The sequence below is a fragment of the Labrus bergylta genome, chromosome 1 (assembly GCF_963930695.1).
Source record: "Labrus bergylta chromosome 1, fLabBer1.1, whole genome shotgun sequence".
NCBI classification, from domain to species: Eukaryota; Metazoa; Chordata; class Actinopteri; order Labriformes; family Labridae; genus Labrus; species Labrus bergylta.
Genome location: NC_089195.1, coordinates 3,143,899 through 3,159,388, shown reverse-complemented (window position 1 = coordinate 3,159,388; position 15,490 = coordinate 3,143,899). Strand labels below are relative to the sequence as shown.

Sequence of the window (15,490 nt, the reverse complement as noted above, 5' to 3'; positions counted from 1 at the left end):
ACATACAGATTCAGAGGAGACTTTTCTGAAAGTTTATTCTCTAGAAAGCGGAGATGCACGTTATTTCAGGGCTGATGCACATGTGATGTTGCCCTCTGTGCAGCATGCAGTCAGCCAGGACTAACAATGGGAGCTGGTCCGACACTAAGCTATTAGCCATATTGGCTGAGGAAGAATGAAGATTTGGGTTTAGCCTGCTCTGAGGACTGCCAGAGGGCATCGAGGACCTGAAATGAAAGAATATGAAGAGCCCCCCCCCCCCCCCCCTCTCCCTCACCCCAACAAGTCAGACTGCCACCAAGACTGAGACCGGATGTCAGAGTTTGACTCATGGCTGAATATCGACTAAAACAACATTGCAGAGATGATCTCCAGTCAGTTGTGCAAAAGGCATCTGGGTCAGCTAAATGTGTTGATTTGCATTTCCCAAATATTCATATAAAGGGTGAGCATAAAACAAAAAACACTCATCTTTAAACTAGCATGAAACCTGGTTTAAAATACAGTTTTGTCTCACAACTCATCCACTGAAATTTTACAAAGGCCTAAAGTAGAGCATAATTTAAAAAAATAAAAAATATGCTGTAAAAATGAGTGGACCAGTGTCGGTCATACAGCAACTGTTGTCATAGAGACAGGACGGATGTGCAGCGCTTTTCTTATAAAAAAAATATATATATATTAGGTGGTCACAGGGCATAAGGTTCGTGGCCTATTTGAGTGACAGGTGCAAGCTGTTTCTACAGAAATATAATTGATTATAGTTATTTGCAGGTATTGATGTCTGCCCTAAATGTACCTATATCTTTTAAGCTCTTTAAGTGTATTTCATACATTGACAGTGGCCCAAATGTCAAAGTGGAGGCTTCAAAAAGGCAGTCGACCAAACAATGGATGACATCATGTTGGCCAAGTTTCTCATTTATATGGACTTAGGTGATAATATTTTAGTATTTGCTTTTGTGATATGGTTTTCTAAAATGTAAAAATGTTTCACACTGTGATTTTGCTTTGCACTTCCCAGCCACCATACTTCTCCCTGCAGCTAAATCAAATTGTTAGTAACATTTCTTTGCCTTTATCAATACCAACAGGCAGCCACCAGAGGGCCCAGGTAAAAAAGAGATACAAATCCATCATAGCTGTCAACGAACTGTACACATCATTTTTTTCTCTGATGATTTATTAATTGGCTGTCTGTCAATAGAGATTAACTCTGAGGTTACAAAAATATTTGAAGGGACAGGGGACAAACTTAGTTCTTAAAGAAAAGGTTGACCGTCCCATTTGAATGTCCACATAACATAAACCATGTTTATAAGGACTCAGTAGCTTGCTATGCATGTGTAATTTACAATCAGCCAACAGCTGACATTAATGGTGCCATCTTTCCCCAGTGAAACACAGATATATCCTGCAGGTGTGTACAAGCAGATAGACGCATGAACACAGGAAGTGGTTTTCTCAGTCTGACAAACGGATCTCAGCAGGAAGTGAAGCTTTGACAGGAAACTGATCTTAACAGTCAACAGTCTGTACACCCACAGGTAGCTGATGAGGGTGGATACTGTATTGCATTTAATAATTTAGCATTTCCATGCAATTTTAATTATTAATAGAAGACAATGGGGTAAACAAGGGTAAGAACTGTAGCTGCTCCCTTGTCCTTCACACTCAAACAGTTTAATTATCTCAGAATGAAAAACCACATTTCTCACACTCATACTGTGCCTGTGATTCAATATCTTACAGACGAGCAGGTTTCATTTGAGTTAAAGTTGGGGCTGATAAATATCTGGAGAAGGCTGTAATCAAATCACATTTCTTTTAAAAGACAATGTGAGTATTCTTAACAGAGTTTCATTAAGAGGAGAACCTGAACCAGGATGTGAGGAAGAAGGGGAGAGTTCAATGAAAATATAGAACAGAAAAAAGCTCAAAGATTTCTGTAAATAGGAGACTTCTCTGTGCTTATTAATGAGGAAGAAAGCCGCCCATGAGGGAAGACGAGAGCTGCGGCAAAAGCAACCACAGTCAGAGAAGTTGGTGGCTCGTTGTTGCCAGATTTCGTTTTGCAAGCAGGAAACAAGAAAAGCAGCGAGATAGAACTAGAGGAGGGAACAGACTACTCTGTCATTGCACCCAAAACCATCTCCCAGAGAGCAATACGGTGTCTAATGAGGGTTTTGAATTTAGTCTGATGCATTTTTGAGGGGAAAGACAAATCTCTATAGCAACACAACCTTAAAACCTGAAAATGGGCACTGAGGGGAACGATTTAGATCTTGCAGCTCAACAGCCACCGAAGGAGGAGAAATCAACAGAGAACGAAATGGAATCTCCTGTGGATCCTCCTGAAGTCCAAACATCTGACTCCACAGACACCCTCAACACGTACAAGTGGCACACAGGATCCAAAGGAACACTCAACGAGGTGAGAGAAGAAGCTGAAGGAGCAGCAGCTTCTTCCACGTCCACGCTCGATAAGATTCAGAAGGCCTCAGCCAACAAATGGAGCAAGGTGCAAAACTGGCGTAAAGCGCTGAGCGAGGACTGTGGAGACAAAAATGCATCAAGTGGAAAAAGTGGAGAGGGAGCCAAGCCAGAGAAAGGTGGGGGAGGAACCAGAAAGAACCCGTTCAGGAGAGCTCTGTCCGAGCCTCCAGGGTCACTGTTTGCAGCCCTTTCCCCGTCCTCCAGCTCTGCTGGCTCAGCTCATGCAGCTTCAGCTGCTGCAGAGAGCTCAGGGGTCTCCTCCACAGACCCTACACAGAAGGGCGGTGGAGGGGCACTCTTTAAAAAGTACCTAAGGACAGTGTCCCAGAAGCTTAAAAGGCCCAAGCTGCAGAGTCGGAGCAGCACATCCAACTTACTGACAGGTAAGGAGAACTATTTTTCTCTTAATGCCGTCTTAGTGTCTGAGATGGGCCCAAAAGTTAGAATGATAAAACAAATCACATTAAGATCAAATGTGAATCCTCATAAAAACCCTCACAAGTGGTTTTCATGTAAATGGTTACCACATAAGTTCAAGTAGGATTTATTGTATGTAGCAGATCATTCAGTGACTAACATTCAGTAGCTGGAGTTTGTGTAGCTTTCTTCACTATGACACATAATTAAAGAGCCAAACAAAGTCAAACAAACTTAAATTAAATTACAAGGAGGAAAAAAATTATATTTATGTAAAACAAAAGGTTGCAATTTCAATGTTGTCAGTAAATTATTTATACAGTAAAGTGTAAATTCAAATTCATATAGTGCAATGAGTGGAAAAATGCTGAATTGATTATCAGGCAATTTGTGTATTTTACGTGAAGTTGTGATCGCAACCGTCAACAAATTTGAGCCTGACACCGCAGAATTTGTTACCGTGGTAACTTCGAGGAGTGTCAAGAAGGTTTCTCAATCCAGATTTCTTGACTTTATTTATACTTTTTTTTCCAAACACTTTGACAGTGTTGTGTCTACAAGTAGGCTATTACATAATCTTTTAGAGTGTTTTAGTGTTTTAGCCTGTACAGCTGAAGTGCACACAGCCACTCTTACATCAACTGTTGGTTGTTGACTGGCTCTAGCCCTAAGTGGAGCATTTTGAACTTAACAATGCATGTATTTTTTTAGTTAAAGACGATGGAGCTGTAAAAGGCTTTTCATAGCTTGGATATCATCTAAAGTTAGCGTTAGCTTGGCTAGCAGCATGCCTCCATAACTCACAGTCACATGTTTTTTAATTGAGATTCAGTGGCTTATTATTTAAAGGCCTGAAAATAAATCAACCCAGAAAACCCTGAAAAGCACAATTAATGCTATGGTTTAGATTTGTACATCATGAGGTAGCAACACCTAAAACATTCCCAGCTTTATCTTTTATTTCACTATAAATGGGACAATCATTTAAAAATGAAGTCATAATGTTTTGAGAAAAAAATGAATCTAGCTACTTAGATATTTATTTCATTAGAGGAATAAGGTGATGTGTCAATTTAGAGGTATTCTCATTTTTTACAAGCTTTCTTGGAAATCTATTGGAAACCAGGTTATCCCCCTTAGCTTCCTCTCTGCTGAGAAAACAATTTCAACCTTAAATGATATGGGTTTACTCACGAGACTATGGGAAGGACGTAGATGATCAAAAAAGTTGGACTGTATGGCATTTAGGTGTGTTGCTGCTCATGCCAACAATGGCAACAAAAAAAACACTCAAAAGTCAAGACTGTTAGTTTAAAATAAAGAAAACAACAAGGGTTATCTTTTAAGTATGAATTACAAAATAACATTACACACATAATTACATAGGTATGAAGGAGAAAATCTAATGAACACAAAAACTGTACTTCCTGACAGTTGTCTTTATCTTTATTTTGAGACAAACATGTTGTATTGTTATAGTAAAGCATTATAGGATTATTCTTAATCTCATTAAGTGTTTACGAGACCACTACCCTTACACTATTAACACCTCTATTTTTATTGTTACATCCAGTTTGTTGTTTAAATCAAATTCAAAAGGAGACACAGTATAGGTACAATTGGCCTACATGCTTAAAGATGTGTAGAATATGCTGAACCACAGGATGTGTACAGCTCATGCTGGTGTGTCATGAAAAGAGAGCGATAACATCAGGAGCGCCGGTGACTTGATTGAGGGGAGGGGCTAAATGCAGGGGGAGATAATTATGCCATAATGACCCCTAAAACAACAATAACAAAAAAAAAAACAAAGGCTGGCATGTTCTTGCAATTATGCTTATGCAATATTTATATTTTTATAGAGTAATGCCTTTGAGAGTAAGGCACATTATACATGATGAATGTCTTACATGTTGAATCTCCTGTGTTTCCTCATTTAGAATTAATGATAGCGTTTCCTCAGTACCTGTTCTTATCTTAGTAGTAGTAGTTGGATTGTGGGATAGGGGTGGGGGAGGGAGTCATGTTGTTGCTGTTTGATTAAATGTTGATGTAAAAAACTTTGTGATACATTTGTTGTATGAAAAGTGCTATACAAATAAAGTTTGATTGATTGACTGATTATTTTATGTTACTGTACTGAACAAACTCATTTCACTGTATTTGTGTTTGTGTGTGTGTGTGTATGTGTTTATATGGTTGTTTTGCAGATGGGGGTGAATCAGTACCCACTGGCTGTAGTCTCCCAAAACTACCATGGGTCCCCCCGCAGGAAGTTCCCTTATGGGACATTACCAACTGTATGCTGGAAGATGGACAAATTATCATTTCCCCCGAAGAAGAGGTAAACATGCACAAACCCAATCAGTCAACTATACTCACATGGTTAACTATTAGTCTATTTACAACTGCAGATACATTGGAAAAATCACAGACTTATTTCTATACACTCTGAGTGGTTATTTCTTAGGAGTGTTTTTTTTTAAAGATTGTAAAAAAAAATGTTAAAAAAATGTGTTTTGTGTTTGATTCTCAGCCAACGATGTGGACACGTAACCGTGTCAGCAGCTGCCTGTCTAACCTCAGCATGCAAAACCTTGTAGATATCGACACAGGTGAATATACACACACACACACACACACACACACAGAGAGAGAGAGAGAGTAGGCCTACAACTAATTCATTTATGATAAAATGCTGTGGAAGTGAGCGAAAACAAGCTTCACCAGAATAACAGATATCGACATCACAGCAACACTCACTAAGTATGACTCTGCTGCCAGTCAGAGAGGAAATTGCTGAATGTTTTTTTTGCATTAGAGTCACTATCAAATTGCTTCCGCTACGTATTTTGGGGAAGATAACATCAAGCTTTGTTGATCTAGCAGTAGAGTGAACATTTGGAGCAGGAGGGAGAGGTCTTAGTATCTGTTTCCATTCAGCTCTCGAGTTTGGCTCAGATGAAGCTCTGTGGACATTATTATTAATCGGACATTGAGTTTGGCTGGATTTGCTTTGGTGTCATCGTCATCATATGTTTATGAAGAGAGAGGCTAAATGATGGGATTTAGACGCTGGATGGTTTGTGGAGGGGCTTTGGGTAAGCAAATGAAAAGCGCTGCTATCTTTAATGTCTTTACTTTGTAGCTATGAGGTTAGAAAAAGTGATGCTACAGAAGCAATCATGACAGGATGTAATTTTCTAATTTCCAGCTTTGGGTTACAATATTAAGAACGTGTGTCAAAGACGTACACTCAATTAGTCAACTTTACATAGATGTCTGCAGTTCCAGCTCAAAACCACTTCCTCTATGGTCTGATCTGACATTTTTTTTTTTTTTTTTTACCAGAATAGTAGGTGGAGAAAAATGTAGAAATTAGTTAAAGTGAAAACACTGTCCTTTAATTTGACTTCAAGTTTTGAGAAAATAATTACAAGTAAGGAGGTAAAAATATAAAATGTTGTTTCACAAATTTTTGCCTGGAAACAAATTACAAATAAAATGGGTAATAAACACAAATCGGTTTGACACTTTATTACAAAGTTGAGTATTGTCAAACAATTCCATGAGTGATAGAATATTGAAAAAGCTTGACATAAAATGGTGTAGTTATGGTGTATGGTGTAGTTTCCTACAGTGAAATGATCCCTTCTTACACTCAGAATGTAGCCCTGACCCCCATGTGGGCCTTCCGGGCGGCCCTCGACCAAAGAACCAAGACGGTGGCGTGAGGGTGAGTATTTTACACAACAGAGATGATAATCTCTGCTACCCGTGCATTTCCTGTTGATGGAAGGCATATACACATGCTTCCTTTTTTTTTTACCCTTAGGCACTGATCAAGCGACGTCTTGAGAACAGGGCCAAGAGGAATAACAACGGCCCACTGAACCAATCTGTCCTAAACAAAGACAGCAGGTACAAATGACTGTAATGTTTGGAAAAGGCCAAAAACAGTGCAATCCATGATCCACTAAGACATGTGAACATTCTGTGTTCTTCTGTAGTTTTGTTCTCCACTTCAGCAAATTTGAAATAAAAGTTTTAATACTGAGTTAAAGTTCATGCCACAAGTTTAATTCTAAGTTTTTTTAATGTCATTATCAGTTTAAAAAGGAAGGAAGGCTTACCTCTTTTTTGTTATACTACTCTGTCCATAGCCACCGTAGCATCTCTGTGAGGCTGAGCTAAAGGCTGAAGACAGCATGCTATAATGCCCAGTGACAATGATAAAATGGTGATTGCTCAGAAATCAGCAGAGGGTGTTCAGGTGGTCTTTGGTTCTGTAAACACAGTACTGGGACAATAGAGCTTTAGAGCTTACCAACATAATAACATTTCATGCTAACAGGTTGTGCATAGACCTGTACCAAAAATCATGGGATCCATCCCAAATTTGTTGGATGGATGTTGTTAGTGGATATTGAGATACTTCACTGCACCCTGTTGGTAGAGAAAACTCCATAGTCTTCATCCTCATAGCAACCTTGTTACCCTCGCAACATTTTGAGTCAATCAATAGTTATTAAGACGTCAGAGAAAAATACTAACTTCATGTTGGTGCCCCAACAAAACTTACAAAAGTCAACAGGCTACAACCTTAAGACCTTAAGGGCTGTTTAGAATTTCATGACAGTCGGTACTGTGATCACATGGTTTCCTTTTTGGTGAGAAAGATCAGACCAATCTGTCAAAATACATCTACTTACACATATATACTACTGATGCTTACATGTCTAGTTATGCCAACTTTTGTACCAGCCATCTGTGAAAATCAACATTATGCTGGTTTCAGATGGCTGTTGCAATTAGTAGTTGAAAAGCTAAAATAAACGTTATAACATTGGCAAATGACAAGTAACATTAATCGTATTCATTTTTGAAAGTTTCTTACTCTCTCTTTTTTCAAGGCTCTATGGTTCTCGGGAATCAGTTTCAATTCCTGTCAGTGCAGTGGGGAGTCTGGACCTGAGTTCTGACACCAGCACTGTCATAAGGCCGGTTCACAGCTCCATTCTGGGGGAGAAGTATTGCTTTGAGGTGAGCTGCAGTCTGTAAATGATGCTCCTTTAGGGTCCTCACAGGGCAGCATACAGTCCCCTCAAGTAAATATATAATTTATATGTAATTAAAATTCCCTAGATCAGTGGTTCACACATTCCTTTTGGTTTCAATGAACCTTACAGGTGATAAACTCTGAGAACACCCACTGCTTTGGATGCACATCAGCTGCTGAGCGTGACCGTTGGATTGAAGACCTGAGACGAGCTGCCCAGCCAAACAAGGTAAGCCATTAGCCATTAATTCCACATGTATTGGAAATTTAAAAAAAGTTATAAAAAAGCTAAATGTGTCATTGCTAACAGGATAACATTGAACGCACAGAGAACTCCCTTAGTCTGTGGGTAAATGAAGTAAAGGATTTGCCACCCAAAAGGAGTTATTACTGTGAGGTACATTTGGATGGGACCCTGTTTGCCCGGACCAGCACTCAAGCTGTGGGTAAGCCAAGTAACCGCTCAAGCCTTGCCGGAGACAGCTCTACCGGATCTTCAGGAGCCCTTGGTGCCAGTGGAGGTGTGGCTGGAGGGTGTCAGCTATTCTGGGGTGAGTTCTTTGAGCTGGACAATCTACCCTGTGTCTCCCAAATCACCCTGCACCTCTTCCGCGAAGAAGACCCCAAGAAAAAGCGCCACTCTCGAGACGAGTCCAGCCTCCATCCACTGGGCAGCGTGGCCATACCGTTAGCTGAGATCCGCGGGAGGACCTACCAGGAGAAGTGGTATCCCATCACTCCATACAAACCTTCAGGCGCAGCAGGAGGCAAAGAACAGCTGGGGCAACAGGCTTCGCTCCGCATCAAGGCCCGTTTCCAGAATTTGCAAGTGCTGCCCATGGAGAGATATAAAGAGTTTGCTGAGTATGTTACAGTGGATTATGTGGAAATGTGCAGAAACCTGGAGCCACTTCTCAATGTGAAGCAGAAGGAAGAGTTGGCAGGAGCTCTGGTCCATGTACTGCAGAGTATTGGCAAAGCAAAGGTAGAAGATTAGTCCTTTGTCAACATTTATTTTAATCCCATCAATTTAAAATTTAAATTTAAACATAATCTGACTATACAACAACAGCTATTAAATATATCATTTCAAAGTTGAACGTCTTTGTTTCAGGAGTTCCTTGTTGATTTGGGAAGTGACGAGGTGGAGCGTCTTGGAGAGAAAGAGGCACTGATCTTCAGAGAGAACACACTGGCTACTAAAGCTATTGATGATTATATGAAGCTGGTGGGCCAGAAGTACCTTATTGATACACTAGGTAGGGCGGTTCTTTTGTTATGGTGGTTTTTGTGAGATCAATATTGGCTGGTGCTTTAATCTCTCTGTGATCTTTTTTTTCATTGCAGGGGACTTTGTCAACCGCCTTTACGCCTCGGGGGACAAGTGTGAAGTTGACCCTCGTAAATGTCCTGCTTTGGAACTGGCCAACAATCAGAAGCATTTGATGGATACCTGTGAGGAGGTGGTGCAAAAGATTGTTGAGATCCACGGGTGAGAGAAGTGAGAATGTTAGGCCAGTTGTTTTGAGCTGATGAAAGAGCCAAATTTGCAAAAGCTTATGATTTCCATATGTATTTTTTGCCCTCAGACCCTTTCCTGAAGAGCTAAACAAGATCTTCTCCAGCTGGGTGGAGCTGTGTGAAGACCAGGGCCGACCAGAAATTGGTCAGCGGCTCATCTCCGCTTCCCTCTTTCTTCGCTTCTTATGCTCGGCTATCCTCAGTCCATCTCTTTTTGGGCTTATACAGCCTTATCCAGAAACAAATACCCTGCGGACACTCACCTTAACTGCCAAAGTCATCCAGAATTTGGCTAACTTCACCCTGTGAGTAGCCTGTTTGCGACAAAAGATCCTTGTGTGCATTTATACCTGCGCAAATCATCTTTTGACATTCTGGAAAAACAGGTCTAACTGTTTGACCTAATGCATGATTTTGTTCTGGTTCAGGTTTGGAGAGAAGGAGGAATACATGCTGTTTATGAATGAATTCTTGCAGCAGCACTGGGATGGAATGAGGGGCTTTCTTCAAACTGTTTCAAGTTCAGACCCTGAAATCCCAATGACTTCCTTTGATGGGTATGTGGACCTGCCTTTGCGCTTGGCTGTGCTGCACGGCCTGCTGGTGGACATCATCTATCAGAAGGACCAGGTAGGACAGAATACCAATGAGTAAAATCTGTTCCTTTTTTACTAGAGCTCTGAGTTACTTGGAGAATTGAACCGTTGAGCATACTATACAGTGTTTCCATGTTCATGAGTCAATCAGGATATTCACATATACTCCAACTACAACTTTTTACTGTTTTTAACTGTTTCTACAAAGTGTACTGGCAGATTCCCATTAAAGGACACATATTATACTCCTTTTGAACATGTTTAAATAAGTCTCAGAGGTCCCCAAAACAAGTATGTGAAGTTTCTTGTTAAATCCACTATATTTAAAAAGTTCTATATACTCTATTTCAGCCCTGCGCAGAACAGACTGTTTCTGTGTCTGTAGCTTTAAATATGCAAATGAGCTGTGTCTGACCACGCCCCCTCTCTGGAAGGGCTTGGGTGGCTAGGGTTTCTCGTTGAATTGCCCTGTTGTTTACAGTGAGAAGGCAGACTCAGAGTGCAGAACAAACACCTAGCTGTGGGAGTGTCACCCACCTGGGGGAGGGGCTACTGCCCTTTGTGATGTCATGATGGGGCAAACTCCAAATGGCCTGTTTGAGCACACATTTTCTGAAAAGTAAAGCAGGGAAAAGACAGAGAGGATGTATTTTTCTCATAAGTGGGGCATTTGTAGACAGGCTAGGGACACATATTAGTGTTAGAAAAACACGTTAAAGGGTATTTTTGGGTGACCTTTATCCCTTAATACTTGATTTGTGAAGTGGTTTGGGACAATCTCTCCTGGAAGGCAATTATAGCAAAAAGGTATCAAGACTCTGATCTCATGGTCAAAGACAATGCTGGATCGGACCTAACATGAATATAATTTTCTTCCCCAGGACACAATTGACAAGCTACATCCTCTGCCTTCAATTCTGAACCAGATATCAGAGTCATTAGGGCCTGAAGCACAGAGGATTACAGTTAGCAGGTATGTTTAACGTCCACATCACATATGCGTCGCTTACAACATGAACTTGTACATCATGGTGTTCATGTTATTTAAGCAGACACTTTCTTGCAGCAAGCCAGAGTACATCCCTCCTAAATACTTGGACAAGTACAGCCCACACAAATCATCCTTTCAGCAGCTTCCTGCAGACTCCAAAGGCCAAGACAGGTATGACAGTTGTGTGTCTGTAACTGGGCTTTTTATAAGTTGTATACATGTTGTCAGGGATTTTCCTGAACAATTTTAAAACATTTAGACTATCCTATGCATCGTGCAAAAGAAAAAGACAATTCCATTATGTTTTCATGCAAAAGTTATTTCACAAAGTGATTGATCATACTAGTAGAAATCAGTGTGTTGCATCTTTAACTCAAATCAGGAAATACTCATATCCACAGAGTGTACAATAAAGACATAGTATGGTTTATTATTTTTTAAAGACTTTTTATATGCCACTTTTTGATGCATGTCACTGACATAATTACATTTGAATACATTCATTCATTTATTTAGCAGAGATGCCAGGCCTCAGAAGAGTGTGAGAACGCCAGTAAAGAGAACCCAGAGTGCTCCACACAGACCCGCTCACAAGAGAGCCTTAAAGAGGCAGACAAGTTCTGAAAATTTGCCAACATCTGACAATGAGCCAGAGATGGAGACCAACCAGCCACGCATTTCCAAACCAAATACTGTAAGTCAAAAGAGGAACAGTGAGCCTAGTTTGTCTCTTAGTCTGTGGCGTCTTGCCACTGCAATAAATATGTCACCATTTTGGGGAGGATACCGTGAAATACTGAATTTCTGAGTCAATAACTTTGAATTCTTTGAAATATGTCATGCTGTTTCAGAATGTCAGTATCAAACGTCCACATGCACCAGTTCCCTGGATCAAAGACAATAACAGGGAGTCAAGTGAGATGAAGCCTGAGAGCGAGCATTTCAACTTACTGGATAGGGTACATTTAAACTCCTTCCCACTAAAATGACAAAATCAATACCTGCATAGTGTTTGATATCATTGTTACATTTCATGAAATGTCACATTTTAATCCAAACACCAGCATGCTCAAGAGCTGTCAGAGCTACGTCTGGGGATCGAGCAAGTTACAGAGCGTGAGCTAGACATGGCAAAGCGCTTGGAGGACTTCATAATCCAAAGCCAGGACCAGAATGCAATGCTGCAGGCAGAGGTGAACGAGCTTCGTAGCATGCTGGCTGTACGAGAAGAGCAGCTTGCCAGTGCCACCTTCAGGTAAGATACTATATTACTTATATACTAACTAGCTATGTTTAAAATGACATTTCTTCTTATCAGTAAATAATTGAATGCTAAAGTATTATGCCATTATATACAGTATGAGCATCACATTTATTTGTGTGTGTCATAGGCTGGGTGTGATTGAGGAGGAGAGGGAGGAAGATGAGAGGAAGCTGGGGGTTGCAGTTGCAGCTTCTGAGCGAATGAACGTACTGGTAAGTAACACATCACGCTATAATAAAGGAATAGATGGAAACGGTTAACAAATGATACAAGCAGAGTTACCTACTGAAAGGTGTTCACAGTCAATATGTCAACAATGAATGCAAACATCAGCAAATAATGTGGCATGAACTAATGTCAGGAGCCGATGTTTATTTGTTGTGCCAAATCAATGTAATGCTGGCATCTAGTACACCTAACTCATGATTCAGAGAAGAGGTTTTGTATGAAGTCACCTGTTAAACAAACCCACTTGTTTTCATTCATTGTCAAACATGGGAGAAAATGGTGACATTGTGGCAGTCTTACAACAAAAGAGGTCATGAAACAAACAACGTTCATTGGTATTTTTTTTTCAGAGCTTGTGGTTTAATTCAACACTTCAATATTTTTGCAGTTTCATGTTGGAAATAATTGATCTTCAAACACTAACTTCACTAACATGAGCTCATTTTATATTTGAATTACAGTGAGTGTATGTTGTCCTCGGCAGATTTCATGCATATTTTCCCTAATAATAAAACTGCTATGGAGGTATATTTGCGGTAACCCTTTCATTGAGGGTATTCAACTGTTCAGTGGCGATTCTAGAGTCTGTGTGGGCCCGGAGAAAAAGTTCACAGGAGGGACCCTCCATCCAGCTTTTATCAGCATTATGTCACACCAACACAAGATTTCCACAATTCACATTATTATTATTTGTACTGTAGATATAAATATCTTGATAAACTTTTATTTTCCTCTGTGACTTTCATCGACAGCAATAATCCATGTCATGCTCAGCAGTGCAACAAGACTGAGTGCTGTGAGATGGGGCCCCCTTAGGGAGGTTTCCAACTCTCATTGCAAACTTTGCACATTTTGAGCCACTGCCGTGGTTTAAAGTTTATCAGCCCTCGGGTGCCCCCTACTGTCCTGGGGACCCAAGCAGTTGCCTCTGCAGCTGTTAAATAACAAAAGTAATGGTGGAGTGATGACATAAACATGTCTGTTTTCTATGTGCTTACAGGAGGAACAGTTTGCAGGCCTGATGAAGGACCTCCACCAGCTCAGTGAGGCCTACGACAGTGGTCAAAACAACTCACAGCATTCTGGAAAACCACACATAAACAGCAACTGAACCCTATAACGAACTTTAGCTGCAGTATCACAGTGTGGATTTAAACACATATAGAGGGTTTTGAAAACAACAGTCTGAAGTCACAGTTGTAGTTTTTTTTGAGCCAGTGTAAATGTATGTTACAAACATAATGAGACTACAGGTAGGAGGTCAGATTCTGACTGAGATGAACATAAAATGTTGATGTGTCTGCCTTTTTGCTTCCATTGTATCTCAGATGCGGACATGTTTTATATGTGAACCTTTATGGGACAAACAGAGCAACAACAACAACAACAATGAATAAGATAAGCTACGTCGAAGCACAATGCATTGCTGTACATTAGTCCAGTCATCTATTCAAGCTTAACATATCCTCCTCAAACTTAGGTGTTGTTTAAAAAGGTTGTTCATGAAAATCAACGTTTCATAATTTGCATCATTAAGGTGCATAACCTCCTTTGAGGGGGAAATTAAACAAATGAACATTGATACTCAATCTGATTTTCTTGGTTGTAAGTTGTCCAGTACATTGACCGGCACTTTCTGCTCAAAAAAATAAAATATACAAACAATGACTTTGCCGATAAATAATGCCTTTTCATTTCTTATTTACATTTTTTAAACTAATGAGTAAATGAGGGAGTGAATAGGCTCAAATACAGATATGAAATGAATGAAGGACAAACCTGGATTACAGAGGTGAGGAAAGGGATTTTTGGTTGATGCTAACCAAATGATGTTAGTCGAAGCCCTACAAATTAAGAGTTTGTGAGAGTTTAAAGCATTATTCTATTTGAACTCTGACCACAGCAGCATTGCATGTTTGAGGCCTACTTGTTGCAGTGTTGTCTCTCAGGGGAACTTTCTCTGCAAGGGATCCACAAGGCGATCCACTTTGGCTCTTCTAATATAATTCTTTATTCATTTAGGCTTGCCACATAATTTTGTGTCTTCTGCTTTCTTCTATATGGCTACACTTTTGGGGAAATGTTCTGTATCTAATTATCATATCATAATTATCACTGGAAACAATTATTAATAGTGGTGAAGAAATGTGACTTTGTGTTACGCACACTGAATTATGACAATGTGGGTTCCATAAGAAAGGTGTTTTTATTTACAGCATTCGTAACTGTAAACACAACAGAAAGACAGTCTTATATGAGAATCGGCATATAGTGCTGCTTTGCAGACTGTCTGACGCGATACAACTGTGCTTACTTCACAACTGTGCTTACTTCCTGCAATACACAGGGAACAGGCCCAGTTGTTGACATATCAATGCTGCTACTGACACCTACTGGCTACAATGAATATTGCCCTGCAGGTACTTACAGCCTAAGCAGGTGAATCCCTCCTATTTTAAGTCACACAAATCATCTAAATGACATTTAACCAGAAAAATAATAGTGGGTGGGGGCACCAATGTAATAATATAACTGATAACCAATAATCACAGGCATAGTCTTAGCTACTAAAATACCTAGGGTGCCACATATGCAACAACATTTCGTTCCAATTTATTCAATATAGCCTACCATATGGCAAAGGAATGAAAGGCAGACATAAAGAAGACAAATTCCTTGACTTTTGAGTCAATAAGACAACTTAAGTGAAGATTTTTGTTGAACCACCTTCAACGTTTGATGAACCGACCTGCATCTGGAGCAGTAGGCCCTGCACTCCTTCCTTTAATTTAGTGGTAGAAAGTTAAACTCCAGGGACTTTACTACCGAGTCTGCCAAGGTGGTCACATTTGACCAGCCCAGAATCGTCCGTACTCGTCTACTGTTGTGGGAGAGGTAAAAAAAATGGACTTTACCTG

At 40.1% G+C, this 15,490-nt stretch overlaps 1 protein-coding gene across 3 annotated transcripts; it reads left to right on the top strand.

The window, feature by feature from the left end:
• Nucleotides 1-2,055: 2,055 nt before the first annotated feature.
• rasal3 (RAS protein activator like 3) lies at nucleotides 2,056-14,240 on the top strand. Of its 3 annotated transcripts, none has more exons than XM_020654261.3 (19): nucleotides 2,056-2,879; nucleotides 5,124-5,257; nucleotides 5,450-5,528; nucleotides 6,579-6,649; nucleotides 6,749-6,834; nucleotides 7,827-7,956; nucleotides 8,103-8,201; nucleotides 8,283-8,957; nucleotides 9,087-9,231; nucleotides 9,320-9,464; nucleotides 9,562-9,798; nucleotides 9,922-10,123; nucleotides 10,971-11,062; nucleotides 11,156-11,251; nucleotides 11,600-11,774; nucleotides 11,932-12,039; nucleotides 12,145-12,335; nucleotides 12,472-12,556; nucleotides 13,573-14,240. In XM_020654261.3, the coding sequence occupies exons 1-19, from the start codon at nucleotides 2,258-2,260 to the stop codon at nucleotides 13,681-13,683; spliced, it is 3,483 nt and encodes a 1,160-aa protein (XP_020509917.1). In that variant the 5' UTR covers nucleotides 2,056-2,257; the 3' UTR covers nucleotides 13,684-14,240. The 3 variants fall into 3 exon arrangements, with proteins under 3 accessions (XP_020509917.1, XP_020509916.1, XP_065818703.1); XM_020654260.3 differs by having other exon boundaries at nucleotides 2,057-2,879; nucleotides 11,597-11,774; XM_065962631.1 differs by lacking the exons at nucleotides 2,056-2,879; nucleotides 5,124-5,257; nucleotides 5,450-5,528 and adding an exon at nucleotides 5,820-6,014 and having other exon boundaries at nucleotides 11,597-11,774.
• Nucleotides 14,241-15,490: the final 1,250 nt, after the last annotated feature.

Bases quoted from the DNA above. Each gene is read 5' to 3' on its own strand.
- rasal3 (XM_020654260.3), top strand. From the start codon at position 2,258: ATGGGCACTGAGGGGAACGATTTAGATCTTGCAGCTCAACAGCCACCG. The intron at 8,202-8,282 runs GTAAGCCATTAG...CATTGCTAACAG, and splicing joins GAGCTGCCCAGCCAAACAAG to GATAACATTGAACGCACAGA. The intron at 9,465-9,561 runs GTGAGAGAAGTG...TTTTGCCCTCAG, and splicing joins AAGATTGTTGAGATCCACGG to ACCCTTTCCTGAAGAGCTAA.